Source organism: Tasmannia lanceolata, unplaced genomic scaffold, assembly GCF_043159265.1.
Source record: "Tasmannia lanceolata isolate RefF3 unplaced genomic scaffold, GAP_Taslan_0.1 ptg000015l, whole genome shotgun sequence".
Lineage (NCBI taxonomy): Eukaryota > Viridiplantae > Streptophyta > Magnoliopsida > Canellales > Winteraceae > Tasmannia > Tasmannia lanceolata.
In genome coordinates, this window is record NW_027518692.1 from 30,298,652 (window position 1) to 30,312,534 (window position 13,883).

At 38.2% G+C, this 13,883-nt stretch overlaps 1 protein-coding gene and 1 long non-coding RNA gene across 2 annotated transcripts; both read left to right on the top strand.

Annotated features, from left to right (window-relative positions):
* Nucleotides 1-2,018, top strand: LOC143845829 (Tetratricopeptide repeat (TPR)-like superfamily protein). The gene has a single exon (XM_077354233.1). The coding sequence runs from the start codon at nucleotides 164-166 to the stop codon at nucleotides 1,622-1,624; it is 1,461 nt and encodes a 486-aa protein (XP_077210348.1). The 5' UTR covers nucleotides 1-163; the 3' UTR covers nucleotides 1,625-2,018.
* A 7,850-nt stretch (nucleotides 2,019-9,868) lies between these two features.
* LOC143845700 (uncharacterized) lies at nucleotides 9,869-11,129 on the top strand. The gene is made up of 2 exons (XR_013234498.1): nucleotides 9,869-9,913; nucleotides 10,892-11,129. It is a non-coding gene; the product is annotated as an uncharacterized LOC143845700 (long non-coding RNA).
* The last annotated feature ends 2,754 nt before the right edge of the window (nucleotides 11,130-13,883 follow it).

Consider the following 13,883-nt stretch of genomic DNA (forward strand, 5'->3'; position numbering starts at 1 on the left):
TGGATCCATCCGTTGACACCCTAAAAATATGGTTGTGCTGGTATCATTTCCATATGAAAATAATGAAAGCAATCCATTTGTTAGCAATACCGATATGATATAAATTTTCCCCCACTGTTAGTAATCCTCGTCGAGTTCTTCCAGTCTACTAGACTACTACTACATGTGCTCATTCCACCGTCTCTTCCTTGGCCTTTTTCAAACCAAAAGACCCTCCTTCCTTGGGCTTAACAACAATGTCACCACCGTTGTAAATGCCCAAACAGAAAATTCCATATCCCAATTTCGAACAAACACTACCTTGCCGGAATCTAATCACTCCCCACCGAAATTCGGCCACACTCTGGCCGAAATCATAACTGCCCATTTGCAATCTTGCACAAACTTGATAGACTTAAATCAAATTCATGCCCAAATGATCCGAACCCACTTGTTAGAAACACAACCAAGTCCATTTCATTGGAATTCCCTCATGAGATCCTACTTAAGGCTAGCCCTCCCTTCCATGGTTCTTCCCATCTATGCCCAAATGTCGCGCACCGGAATCTCACCCGATTCTTACACAATTCCGATCGCCTTAAAGGCTGCATGTCACATATTCGCGATCGATGGTGGGAAACAATTTCATTCGATCGCGATACGGCATGGGCTAGAGTCCAATGAGTATTGTGAGAGTGGTCTCATTAGTATGTACTCAAAGGCGGGAGAAATTGAAAGTGCACTCAAGGTATTTGATCAAAATCATGAAAGAAAATTGGGTTCTTGGAATGCTATTATAGGAGGTTTTGCTCAAGGGGGACACTCGAAAGAAGCTATGGATATGTTTTTGGAGCTAAGGAAATGTGGGTTGAAGCCAAATGATGTGACCATGGTTAGTGTAGCTTCTGCGTGTGGAAGCTTAGGGGACTTGAATTTGGCTCTTCAAGTACATAAATGTGTCTTCCAAGCAAAATCCTTAGACAAATCGGATATTTTGATGTCAAATTCGCTTATAGACATGTATGGGAAGTGCGGTCGAATGGACCTCGCGGATAAAGTGTTTGTAGGGATGGAAGAGCGCAATGTCTCGACTTGGACATCGATGATCATGGGTCTAGCTATGCACGGCCACGTAAATTGTGCATTGGATTTGTTTTGTTGCATGAGAGAGGCCGGGGTTAGGCCGAATCACGTAACATTTGTTGGTGTCCTTAGTGCGTGCGTGCATGGCGGGTTGGTGGAGGAGGGAAGGTATTATTTTGATGCAATGGTAAGAGTTTATGGCATTGTGCCGATGTTGCCGCATTATGGGTGCATGGTGGATCTATTGGGGCGAGCAGGAATGCTAGAGGAAGCTAGGGAGATGGTGATGAGGATGCCGATGAGGGTGAATTCTGTGATTTGGGGAACTTTGTTAGGTGCTTGTGAGAAGCATGGGAATGTGGAGATGGGAAAGTGGGTGGCTGGGAATTTGATAGAATTAGAACCTTGGAATGATGGGGTTTACGTGGTTTTGTCTAACATTTATGCTGGGGCTGAGTTGTGGGATGAGGTTGAGAGGGTGAGGGGATTGATGAAGGAGAAAAGGGTTGCTAAGACTCCAAGTTATAGTTTGGCTACAACTTCAATCTCACCCAAATGGTGAAATTAGGGAGATTGGTTCTATTTTGTATGTTATTCAGGGTGAGGGGATTTATGGAGACAAGGGTTTCTAATACTCCAAGTTATAGTTTGGCTACAACTTCAATTTGGCCCAAATGGTGAAATTAGAGAGATTGGTTCATACAAAAGACGCCGGGGGTGGGGTGGTTGCGGGGTGGCAAATAAAATGATGAAAAAGATGTCCTATCATACATAGGTTTAGGAATTGTTTTGTGCAAAGTGCTACATGATTCCTGCCTTAAAAAAAAGAGGAAGAAGAAGAATGAAAGCAGCACTTTTTCAACTGCTTTAGTTTCTTTATAAACTGTAAACATGTATTGAAACTGAGGAATGATCATTTGCTTGGTATATATGCTTACAACCTTTTGATCCAATAAGGCGGATGTGGTTGGTGATTCCATTATTTACTTGGTGCATAGACCAATTTCAATGTGCCTCAACCTTCTAAATTGATAGATTGCATTATCACTTTTAACTGTGGTTAAGTGGTGGTGCATAGCATATACACAGAATATTTGGGGTAAAATCCATGCTAGGATCATTCCTCCATTTGGATTATTGTAATTTTTTTTCTTTCTAAGGTTAGCTACTTGCAAAAATTTAGGGCTTCTTTTTATAGTTTAATCTTATATGCAAATGGTTTTGGAGTAAAACATGATTATTTGCAAATAATAACCATAGGAATTTATAAATTATACAACTAATGACTTCCACATAGGTAAATCTTATTTGCAAATAAAGACCGACTTTTGTGGCCTCGATATCTGGGCTGGTGATGCCTCTTCTGATCCATCATCCAATGGTCCTTACCCTTATTTTTATGTAAAGGATCGTCTCCCCTATCTCTTACAAGGCGCTTCTAAACTGGTTTCATCCTTATGGATTAGTCATCCATTATTCTAAAAGTGCCATTGTACAATGCACACAAACTTGGCGGCCCCTAAGGCCCCAAAATCGTGACTAATACATCAAATTAGTTGATGAGGCTCACATATTATAGTTAAGAACTCAAAACCACGGATGGACAGATCAGACTGCCAAATGGACACACCCTTCATGGATCAACACCAAAGTGTCCAAATGGATTCGAAGCACATCAAATCGATCAGCAGGCCCATTAATACAGCATTGTCTGGTAATAACATTTTGCAAAACATAAATTTTCCTTGATTTTCTTTTATTCTTCAACAGCTGGTCAAAGTGGAGACTTGGGAGGCCTTAATTGCTGATACTTTGTTTTCTACAAAGGTTTGGCTCCAGTTAAATCTGTAGCCTTTCCTAGGTTTCTTAAGATAGGCATCTTTCAGCTTCAGCCTTCAATGCTTTCTGGTCTGCTAATATCATTGTGTGATGATATCAGTTGAGTTTGCATTATAAAACATAACCCGTTCAAAATCAAAAGCACGGTCTAGCTGTCTTGTTTTCACTATTTTTTTATTTTTACTGTTCAGCATGAAACTTTTTCTATGTTTCTTCTCATGGGTATTGTTTTTCCAGGCGGGTTTTCACTATTGCAGTTGCTTTAATCATGGATTATCACTTGGCTCTCTGTACATGATGGGATTCTTAGGTACACTATATTTTTACATGTTGGATTTGATATTGCTACCTAGGAAGAGGCCAAGAAATTTATGAGTAAGTAAATAAAATGAAACAGGAAGCCAAACTAGGTATTGGCAACTAACCTTTAGACCAAAACTTTGTACACTTGTCAGGCTATATTCATGTCATGATCATCAAAAGCCAATTGTTTAGAAGTGAGTAGCCAAATTTAATAACTTGAAACTTTACCCAGACCTAGTAATGAGTGCTCGAGTCTAACAATAAAAATGCCGATCTAAGATTGTTAAATAAGTAATATTCTAAAAGTAGACATGTATAAAAGAAAAGGCCAGCACTAGTAAGTAAAAAAGCAAAACTCACTAATGTGTTTAGTTAACTAAAGAATGTGTAAGTTGAGTGTATATCATCTGTAATTTGGGAGTCGAGGCGATTTTAATCTATCGTTGTGAAATTTTTGAAGAGTTTCGAAACATGCAAGTAAAATAGGTCAGTGTACACAAAATACTAAATAGGTCAACCAATGTGCCTGCCATGTAAGTACAAAAAAAAATTATGAACATTTTAAACATATTTTACTTTAATTTTAATGTGTATACCCAAATTGCTAGCTATATTTCTATAAATTTAGAACTAATAAATTGATTATTTCCTTGGGCCCTGTTTGGATTCCAAGAAAATGATTTCTTGATGGAAATTTTTTTTCTTTCCACAATTTAGAGGCAAATTATATGGATGTTATAATAAAATGAAGGCCCAACAATTAAAATTTTCATAGAGTTGGTTCAAGTTATCATTTTTCGTGCGTCAATAAAATAGAAAATTTTAGAAATAATTTTCCTTTCCAAACTTTTCGAAAAAATTCTTTCAATACAAAACAAGAGAAAATAGCTTTTCAAATCGATGAATGATTAGAAATATTATGGTGCTACCTCTATGTGAGCCATATCAAGAAGATTGCTCTCGAGAAAGAACCTTAGATCGCTTAGAATTTGAAAATGTGTTGTTCCACATGTTTGTCAAATTTTCCTAAATATTGATATGCATATGATTTTATTCCTGGTATGATGAAATTTTATACGGCTTACTTTTTTTTGTCACTGTGATAGAACTGCTGGGAAAAAGGAATTCAATGACAAACAACAGAGTAATGGAAAGTTTTCATGCTGTGGTTGTTTGCAGGAATGAGTATACTGAAAGATATGGATTCTGAATTTGACCTTGTGATTATGTTACTTTCAGAAGTTGGGAGTTATGTGAGACAAACCATGAGGGCAATGGAGCATGAGTAGAAGGTACAACAGGGTGAATTTGCATGTTTAAGTAGAGACACAAGAGATTTCATTGATCTAGTAGGAAGGTTTACGAAAAACCTTCCTACTAGATCTTTAATATAGGAAGGTTTAGTCCAATATTATTTGGTTTTGTGTTACTACAAAATGAAAAGACTTATTCTTTGGCTTGGGATGTGGAAATAGTAATTGGACCGTTTAAAATACAACTCCATTCAACTTTTCTTTTATACACATTTAGTCACCATCTTCAAAATGTAGTTTTTGAGAAATTTTTACATTTCATGGGTGGAAAATCTCCATAATTACTGATTAAGAAATGAGCCTCAAAAACTATTTCAATTGAGTTGGTAAACTCAAATAATGTATTTTGCATTTGGCATATGGCGTCGAAGTATTCAGATGAAGTATTTAGATTGGTTTCAGGGAGTACTTGGATCATGCCTCGCTCAATGGAATGCTAAATTTCATGAGTTTTATAGTGTACACTGTAGAGATAGTGGATGAGTTTTGACCATGGATGTGGTGAAATGGTTAATGAGTTCTTATTCGTGTCCAATAATCAGTTTTGGACTCAGCTTCTCAAAGTCCAAAACAAATAGGGCTTTGGTCCGAACTCGGATAAGAACATGACAAATCTTTACTCTTTGACTATCACGAAAAATATCTTACTTGAAAATTTATTTCTTTGGTGATATGACAACTATTATGTCCACTCATATTAACTAATTCTTATATTAAAGATTTTTTGGCATAAATTCATAGTTGAAAATTTTTACTAAGCAGGTGAGCAATCTTAAGGATTCCAAACTAATATATACCTTTGTGATGGCAATGTAAATCATCTTTTGGCTTTAGAAGCACATTCCAAAGGGCCAAGAAGCGGGTTGGAAACATCATGTTAGGGTTTCTAACCATCACAAAAATAGTGGGCGTGAATTTTCCTCAATAGAGTGGCAAATGCAAAATTTTAGATCTGGTTCTTTTTTCATTTTGAAAGGAAATTGTGGTGCGAGCGGAAGAAAGAAGAAATCAATAATCCAAACACAATAGGGAACAAACTCCAAGAAGAAGCTCAATCTTCTCAACACAAAATGTGTGATTTTTTTATTCAATCAAAAAAGTCCCCCCACAAAGTAACAGAGGGTTCTTTTAATAACCAGAATAAGAGTCCTAAAACTACTACTCCTAAAAAATAGAAAACTACTACTTCTGGACTGATGATAAAAGTAAAATTCCTAAAATATTGCCAAAAATCTATTGATGATATTCTTTTTCTAACTAAGAAAGGATTGTGCTGCATCAAATTGTTAAAGGAAAATTCTACTCTTTGTTATATTATATGCTATATTTTGAATATTGTTGTGGCTTGGAATCCTTAGGTTTTTGCGATTATTAGTCTTGAGAGCTATAGATTTCAGCATCTTGCTGGTTGTCCGTAACCATAGATTTTTGCATCTGTTTGGAGTAGGGAGGAGTGTCTACTCCCTGACTCCCTGTTCTTCTTGTCTGTTTTTGCAAAAAGAGTCTCATAGTTTACCTTATTTGCAAAAGCAGTCTTATAGTTTGAAAATTTACAAATGGAGTCATCACCTTTGAGCTAATTTTGTAAATCCAGTCTTGGCATCAATTTATGTGAGGGCCCATCAATTTACAGATGGCGGGCCCACCCATGGGTGTAAAATCGTAGGGCCCATCATGTGCATGAGTTAGGGTAGAGTTGGTGGACCTAAAATGATGGGCCTCATCTTATCTAAACATGTGGGAAAGTGATAAATTTTCCGCCTTTTCTTACCCTGGCAGAAAGTATCTGATAAAACTATGTCCATTATCAAAATGATGGAGTCCCATCTTGAAAACGTAGTGCCATTAATATTACTCAATCTCTTTCTAGGTTCTAGGTCCCTAGTAAGAGAAAAATGCTCTTTATTTTAGGCAAGAGATAATGATTACAGGAGAAAATCGCACTCAAAGCTTATATTATTATTTTTGTTTGGTGGCCACATAAAGCACCTTCTATCGAGAATTAGTTGCGCTGCATAGACTAGGATAGTAGTGGAATAAGTAGTTAACACGGTGGAGACAAGCATTGGATTTACGTGGAATTACTGACCTAAGAGAATAGCAGGCAGTATATAGAGGAAAGTGTTTCTAGTCCGGCCGACTAGAGATCATTCTCTAGTCCGCCGACCAAAAACACATGGGTCCCACATATTTGGGTGATGCAAATCATTCATTTGATGGGGCCTGACATAGAGACGGTGTCCACAAGAAATTAGCTTCATAGGATCATTCCAACCCTATGATTTGTGGAGCTTAAAATGGACGGCTATAAACCGCCACAAATCTGTCCATTTTTTAACTCCACAAATCGAAGGGTTAAGAAGATCCTATGAAGCTGAATTTTTGTGGACATCCTATCTATGATGAGGCCTATCAAATGAATGCTTTAGATCACCACAAAATATGTGGGACCCATGTGTTTTTGAGTGGTGGACTAGAGAATGATCTCTAGTCGGCCGGACTAGAAACACTTTCCTCATATGTATATATATAGATATGGGAAAAGTGTTCTACTCGGTCTTGTAGCCAAGCTTATCTATTCAGTCGGATTAAATACAGTGGGTGCCCACATTATTTGGGTGATCCAAACCATTCATTCGAAAGCTCCTTACCTAGATAGAGTGTCCACAAAAAATCAGTGGGTGCCCACATTGTTTGGGTGATTCAAACCATTCATTTGAAAGCCCCTAACTTAGATAAGGTCTCCACAAAAAAATCAGACCCATTGGATGATCCTAACCCATCCAACAGTTGAGGAAAAATGGGCAGATTTGTGGACAAACCGTGTCTATCCATTTTTTTCCATTTCTGCCCATTTCTCCCTCCACTGTTGGATGGGTTAGGATGATCCTATAGATCTGATTTTTTTTGGACACCCTAGTAAGGGGCTTTCAAATGAATGGTTTGGATCACCTAAACAATGTGGTCCCCCACTGTATTTAACCCGACTGAGTAGATAAGCTTTAGCTACAAGACCGAGTAGCATCATTTTTCCCATATATATATATATATATATATATATATATATATATATATAGAGAGAGAGAGAGAGAGAGAGAGAGAGAGAGAGGAAAAGGATTGTACGCTCAAGCGTACCAAGCTTATGGTACGCTCGAGTGCCCCAATCACATGGGTCCCAAATTTTTTGTAGTGATCCAAAACATTCGTTTACAAGGCCCTATCATAGATAGGGTGTGTACCAAAAATCAGCTCCATTGAATCATCCTAACCCCTCCAAAAGTGGAGGGCAAAAAATGGGCAGATTTGTGGTTTGTCCATTTTGCCATCGACAAATGTATGGGTTAGGATGATCCTATGAAGCTGATTTTTGGCACACACCCTATCTATGTAAGGGCCTTTCAAATGAATGCTTTGGATCATCCTACCAAAGTGGGCTCACATGTGATTGGGCACTTGAGCGTACCATAAGCTTGGTAAGCTCGAGCGTACAATCCTTTTCCTTATATATATGAGAAAAGTGTAGCTACACATACGTGTAGCTAACTTAGCTACACCAACGGCTTAAAATACAGTGGGCCCCACATTGTTTGGGTGATGCAAACCATTCATTTGATGGGTCCTCACATAGATAGGGTGTGCCCAAAAAATCAGCTCTATAGGATCATCCCAACCCTACGATTTGTGGAGGCAAAAATGGACGTCTAAAAACCTTCACAAATCTGTCCATTTTTGCCTCCACAGTTTGAAGGGTTGGGATCATCCAATGGAGCTGATTTTTAGGGCACACCTGTCTATGTGAGGGCCTATCAAATGAATGGTTTGGATCACCCAAACAATATGGGCCCACTGTATTTTAAGCTGTCGGTGTAGCTAAGTTAGCTACATGTATGTGTAGCTTCACTTAACTATATATATATATATATATATATATATATATATATATATATATATATATATATATATATATATATATATATATATATGGGAAAACGGTTCCTACACACATGTGTAGATAAGTTATCTACACACAAGCTTAAAATACAGTGGGGGCCACATTATTTGGGTGATCCAAACCATTCATTTTTAAGGCCCTCTCATAGATAGGGTGTCCACAAAAAATCAGATCCATAGGATCATCCTAACCATTCGAACTTTGGAGGCAAAAAATGAACTAATTTGTGAAGGTTTAAAGACATCCATTTTACCTCCACAAATCGTAGGGTTGGGATGATCATATGGATCTGATTTTTTGTAGACACCCTATCTATGTGAGGGCCTTTAAAATGGATGGCTTGGATCACCCAAACAATGTGGGCCCCCACTGTATTTTAAGCTAGTGTGTAGAGAACTCTCTACACATATGTATAGGAACCGTTTTCTCTCTCTCTCTCTCTCTCTCTCTCTATATATATATATATGAGAGAACGGTTCCTACACATGTGTGTAGATAAGTTATCTACACACTAGCTTAAAATACAGTGGGAGCCACATTATTTGGGTGATCCAAACCATTCATTTTTAAGGCCCTCCCATAAATAGGGTGTCCACAAAAAATCAGATCCATAGGATCATTCGAACTGTGGAGGCAAAAAATGGACTAATTTGTGAAGGTTTAAAGACATCCATTTTACCTCCACAAATCGTAGGGTTGGGATGATCCTATGGATCTGATTTTTTGTAGACATCCTATCTATGTGAGGGCCTTTAAAATGGATGGCTTTGATCACCCAAACAATGTGGGCCCCCACTGTATTTTAAGCTAGTGTGTAGAGAACTCTCTACACATATGTGTAGGAACCGTTCTCTCTCTCTCTCTATATATATATATATATATATAGAGAGAGAGAGAGCATTCTACTTTTTTGTGGTTTTGGGCTTGGATTTTATAGGGAGGGGCAAGGGTGACACATCAACAGACATCAAACAACTGCTGGAGATTTTTTGGTAATGCATTAGTCCAATCACCTTAATATTCCTCCAAGATGCCTAATTCCAAAAAAAAAAAAAAGACCTGGTAGTTTATAGGGATTTAAATGCTATCTTGGCAACCAAACAAGGAGTTTCGGCACCAAAATGCTAAGCAAAACCCCTAGGGCTTAGTCGCAGTGGATTTGCGTGGTCTTTGGCACATTTGACGAATCCACCGTTATTCAGGCGTGTCTTTTTTCGTGGACTCGAAAATACACCGTTAGTGGCAAGTTCCGGAAATCGTGAACTTTTGGTGGGGGGGCGAACATAGAGTCACGACTTACAAGAGAAATAGCCCGTCCTAATGTTCACCTCAAACAGGTGAAACTTAAAATCCCGCATGAAATCGTGCAACCCTAATCGCTGAGGATGAAATAAGAGTTGGAAAACGAATGCACGTCTTCATCTCAAAGGCTGGAAAATCGAAGGTATGCTCTCTCTCTCTCTCTCTCTCTCTCTCTCTCTCTCTCTCTCTCTCTCTCTCTCTCTCACACACACACACACACACACACACACAGTTCGGCCCTTGAAATAAAACTGGAAAATCAAAGGGAAACCCTTGAAAAAAACACTTGAAATCTAGGGTAGGGAGGAGGGTTTGAGTGGAGAGCAGGGGGAGATTTTTAAGTTTTGGCCAGGTTTCAATCGGTCGGGTGATGGATTGATGGAAGAAGGTCATTTTTCCTCGGAAAAGGGTTTGAATCGCTATTGCTGCTCTCGTTTATGATCGGAAAAAAGTGGTGGTGGTCTTTTGAAGCTTCATGGCCACATATTGAGCTCTCCATCTCCATCAAAAACACCTCTTCTCTACCCTTTCTCCAATAAACTGTATTAAATTCACAAACTTTAGATGCCTCTTCTCTGCCTCTTATATGTGTGTCTCTTTGCAGCTTCTACTTTTTGTAAATTTTAGTGGATTTATGGGTAACATGGGTTATGGGTATAATATTTTACTTCTAAACTTCTAAATCATGGGTTTTAAATAAGTTTTCTAGGTAACATGGGATTTAAAGCTTCGTGGGGTTTAATGCATGTGTATACACTTTTTCTGCTTTTTTTTTTTTTATGTCTTGTGATCAACAGTATAATATTATATCAATGTAAACATTGTTTCTGACAACTCTCGGGCATGTCTCTCTTGATCACTTGAAAATTCAATTAAGACATCTCATTTAAGTATGCACATCTTCTTATTTGTTTGTTGAATTTCTATTCTTGAAGCCTGTAGCTGAAACAGTTTCTGTAGGCTGAACATAGTGGCTTTGAATTCTTTTAATTCAGGGAGGTCGCCTCATGGCTCTTGTTTTAATTCCAACACATATATTGGTTCATACATGTGAAAAGGCGTTAAAAATAAAATGCAATATTTGATTGTTGAGTAACAAATGCAATTGCATGATGTGTAGTGTCACAAAAATGCAATCAGAGGAAGATAAGAGGCAGAGGAAGATAGGGGCAGAGACTTTCTAATGCAATTGGGGCCGAAGCAGCAAGCCACACATGGATCTTGGATTGCATCGCTGCCTGCAAACTACAGAGGCTACCTGATGTGAAGATTTTGTAATTTGAAGAGACCCATTTTTTGCGCGAAAACATGATGAATTTGGATTTGGATCCTTCGTGATGAATTTGGATTTGAAGAGACCCATTTTGGCGCGAAAGCAGCAAGCCACCCACATGATGAATTTGGATCCTCCATCCGATGGCCCCAGTTTTTTCAATGAAAAATTTCTAACCATTCAATCATAAATCTTGGAGAAATGCTTACCTAAATGGGCGGTTCCCACCTTGGAATGATCTAGCTGTTCATTTGATAAGTCTTGCTTTAGATCTCTTGTGGCCTCCGCAGGAGATCCAAAGCAAGCCCTATCAAGTGGGCGGTTCAGATCGACGGCATAGTTAGCTTGATTTTGGGGTTATAGGAGATCCAAACCAAGCCCTTTCTAGTGGACGGCTTAGATCAATCTAAAAATAACTTTTTATCGACCAAGACAGATGAGTCTATGACCATATCCAAAGTGCAATGACTACTTTGGCCTTACACTTAATAGGACCCACAAATGCACATCATTACTTAGATATTTTAGTAGGGCCCACAAATCCATGGGATCATAGAAAAATTGATTATTAAAACTCTAGGACTTCAAATTCATGTATTTGACTAACGGGTGATTTCAATGCCGCGTGAATCTAAAAAGTCCCCGCTGGAGTCCCCAGAGTCCCAGGTGTCCGCACATTAAAGTCCAAGTCCTCAAAGAGTCATGGACAATATGAAAAAGTCCGCACATTAAAATCCCACTCGACTATACCCCCAAGCCATCTTGGCTTTTGTGCAACCAAACACACCTAAACTTACTGTTTGGTTGCAGATATTTACCTAGTAGAATAGTTGTGTAAGCAGTCAACAAGAAGAAGACAAGTGTTGTATTCAACTGGAACTTACCTTGCAGAAAAGTGGTAAGTAGCGTTTGACTGCCTACCTCACAGTGTAGTGGTAGGGAGTGCCATTACCAATATAGAAATCCAAGGAAAATACTACCTTTTTATGGTTTTTGACTAGGATTTTATAGGGAGGAAACAAGAGTGGCATATAAGCACACAAGCTATGACTAATTAGGAGACATCCCAAGCAGCTGACGGGACACCCAAATGCCAAGCAAATAATCTAAGCATTAAGAGACTTTTGTGCAACGAAACAGTAGGACTGATTTGATAAGCAAGTTTGCGGAAAGTCATTTTGCAGCTCACTTTTGCTGGAGAGGATAGGCTACTGAATAATAATTTTAGGTTATTGATATCCACATGAACATGTTCTGATAATTCGGTTACTCAACTTGTTTTGATAATGGGCTCTTAAAGGCTAATTACAATTCCCAAAACCCTTTAAGCAACTAATCAAAAAGTATTAACTAAAGTGAGTTCCTTGCATTTTCAAAACAAGGTCGAGCGGATATCAATAGCCTAATTTTATTGAAAGGAAATCACTTCGAAGACGGGATCTTGTTTTGGAGAAAATAATGAGAATGAAAATGTTGAATAAACCCTTATCCGGGGTCAAATTTTCATACAAGCACATCAACGATATTGCCCTATTAGGTTTTGGTTGCGACAGATGCTTGCAAGGAGCTCTCTGCTGGCTCAATATGGCATTTGAGGAGAGTACGATCAGAGAAATATGGTCTTTCGGCCGCCAAAAAAATTGATATAAGATCTAAGTAGATTTTGGATGAGTTTTCCATCATCAGGAAGACCACCTCTCTCCGGTCGAAGTCTCCTTAGGAGGATGGAGTCTTCAAGTTTTCATTGATTCAAGATGAATAATAAAACAAGTACAGTAATGATCAGTCCCATTGCAATGGGATTGCCAAGTATAGAATCCTCTACCATGGGATTTGTCTCTATATATAACCGGGATTTTTATCATTTAATTCAAAGCAAGATTAATTCCCGACTGAACTTGATCTCTCTCTTGTCTTTCTGTGCATAAATTTTATGCCCCAATGTGAAGTCCAGTATAGGAGGTACCACCCTTGATATTTGATCCAACAGCAGCCCACTTTTTAAGAGGTTGATGTTGGATCAAATAGCAAGGGCAGTACTTCTATCGTATCGCCTACACATGAGTTGAAGCTTGAACATCTTATAATTTCTCTTCTGTACAAACGAATGTTTCATACGCTCAAGTTTTTATCTATTGGAATTAAGCCTCTAGCTCAATGGTCAAGGCTTTGTTCCGGGTTCAATCTCAGCTTACCTGCTAAAGAAGAGTTTTTATCTTTTATAAAAATATAAAAAAGTTTTATTAATACAAAAGTTCCAAGCAAATATAAAAGTTTTAGAATTTTAAATGACAAAAATATTCATATTATACCCCTATAACATGTAACATAATATAATATAATGAACCCGTAGATTCTCTTAGTTCCCTCCACACCTGAAAGAAGAAAATCATAATTGCTTACTCGAAGAAGGAAGAAATCGAATTTGAAAAGGGGGCTTCGGCTAAGATTTTAGAAACCACGCTAGGGTTCTGCTTTGAAACGAAAAGCCGATTGGACTCCCTTCACCGATACATAAAGTTTTGATCGAAATCATTGAATTCTTTTTTTTTTGTTTTGTTTAATGAGCAGTGAAGCTGCATGAGGATCAACCAAAGGAGGAGGAGAATCGATTTTCTAGGGATATGGGAAATCATCCTCCAATATCATCTGCATTGGCTTAAGAAAGGCACTCCTCAGCGGAATTCAAAATCAATCCTCGGTAACCACTGTTTCATCATCAACGGAGGACGAGTTTGATCCTGATTTCCCCCCGGGTGCTCTTATAGATCCTAACATGCTCCCATCAAGCTAGTCGATTAAGTAACTCAAGAGTAACGTTGGATCTCCCACTCTAATG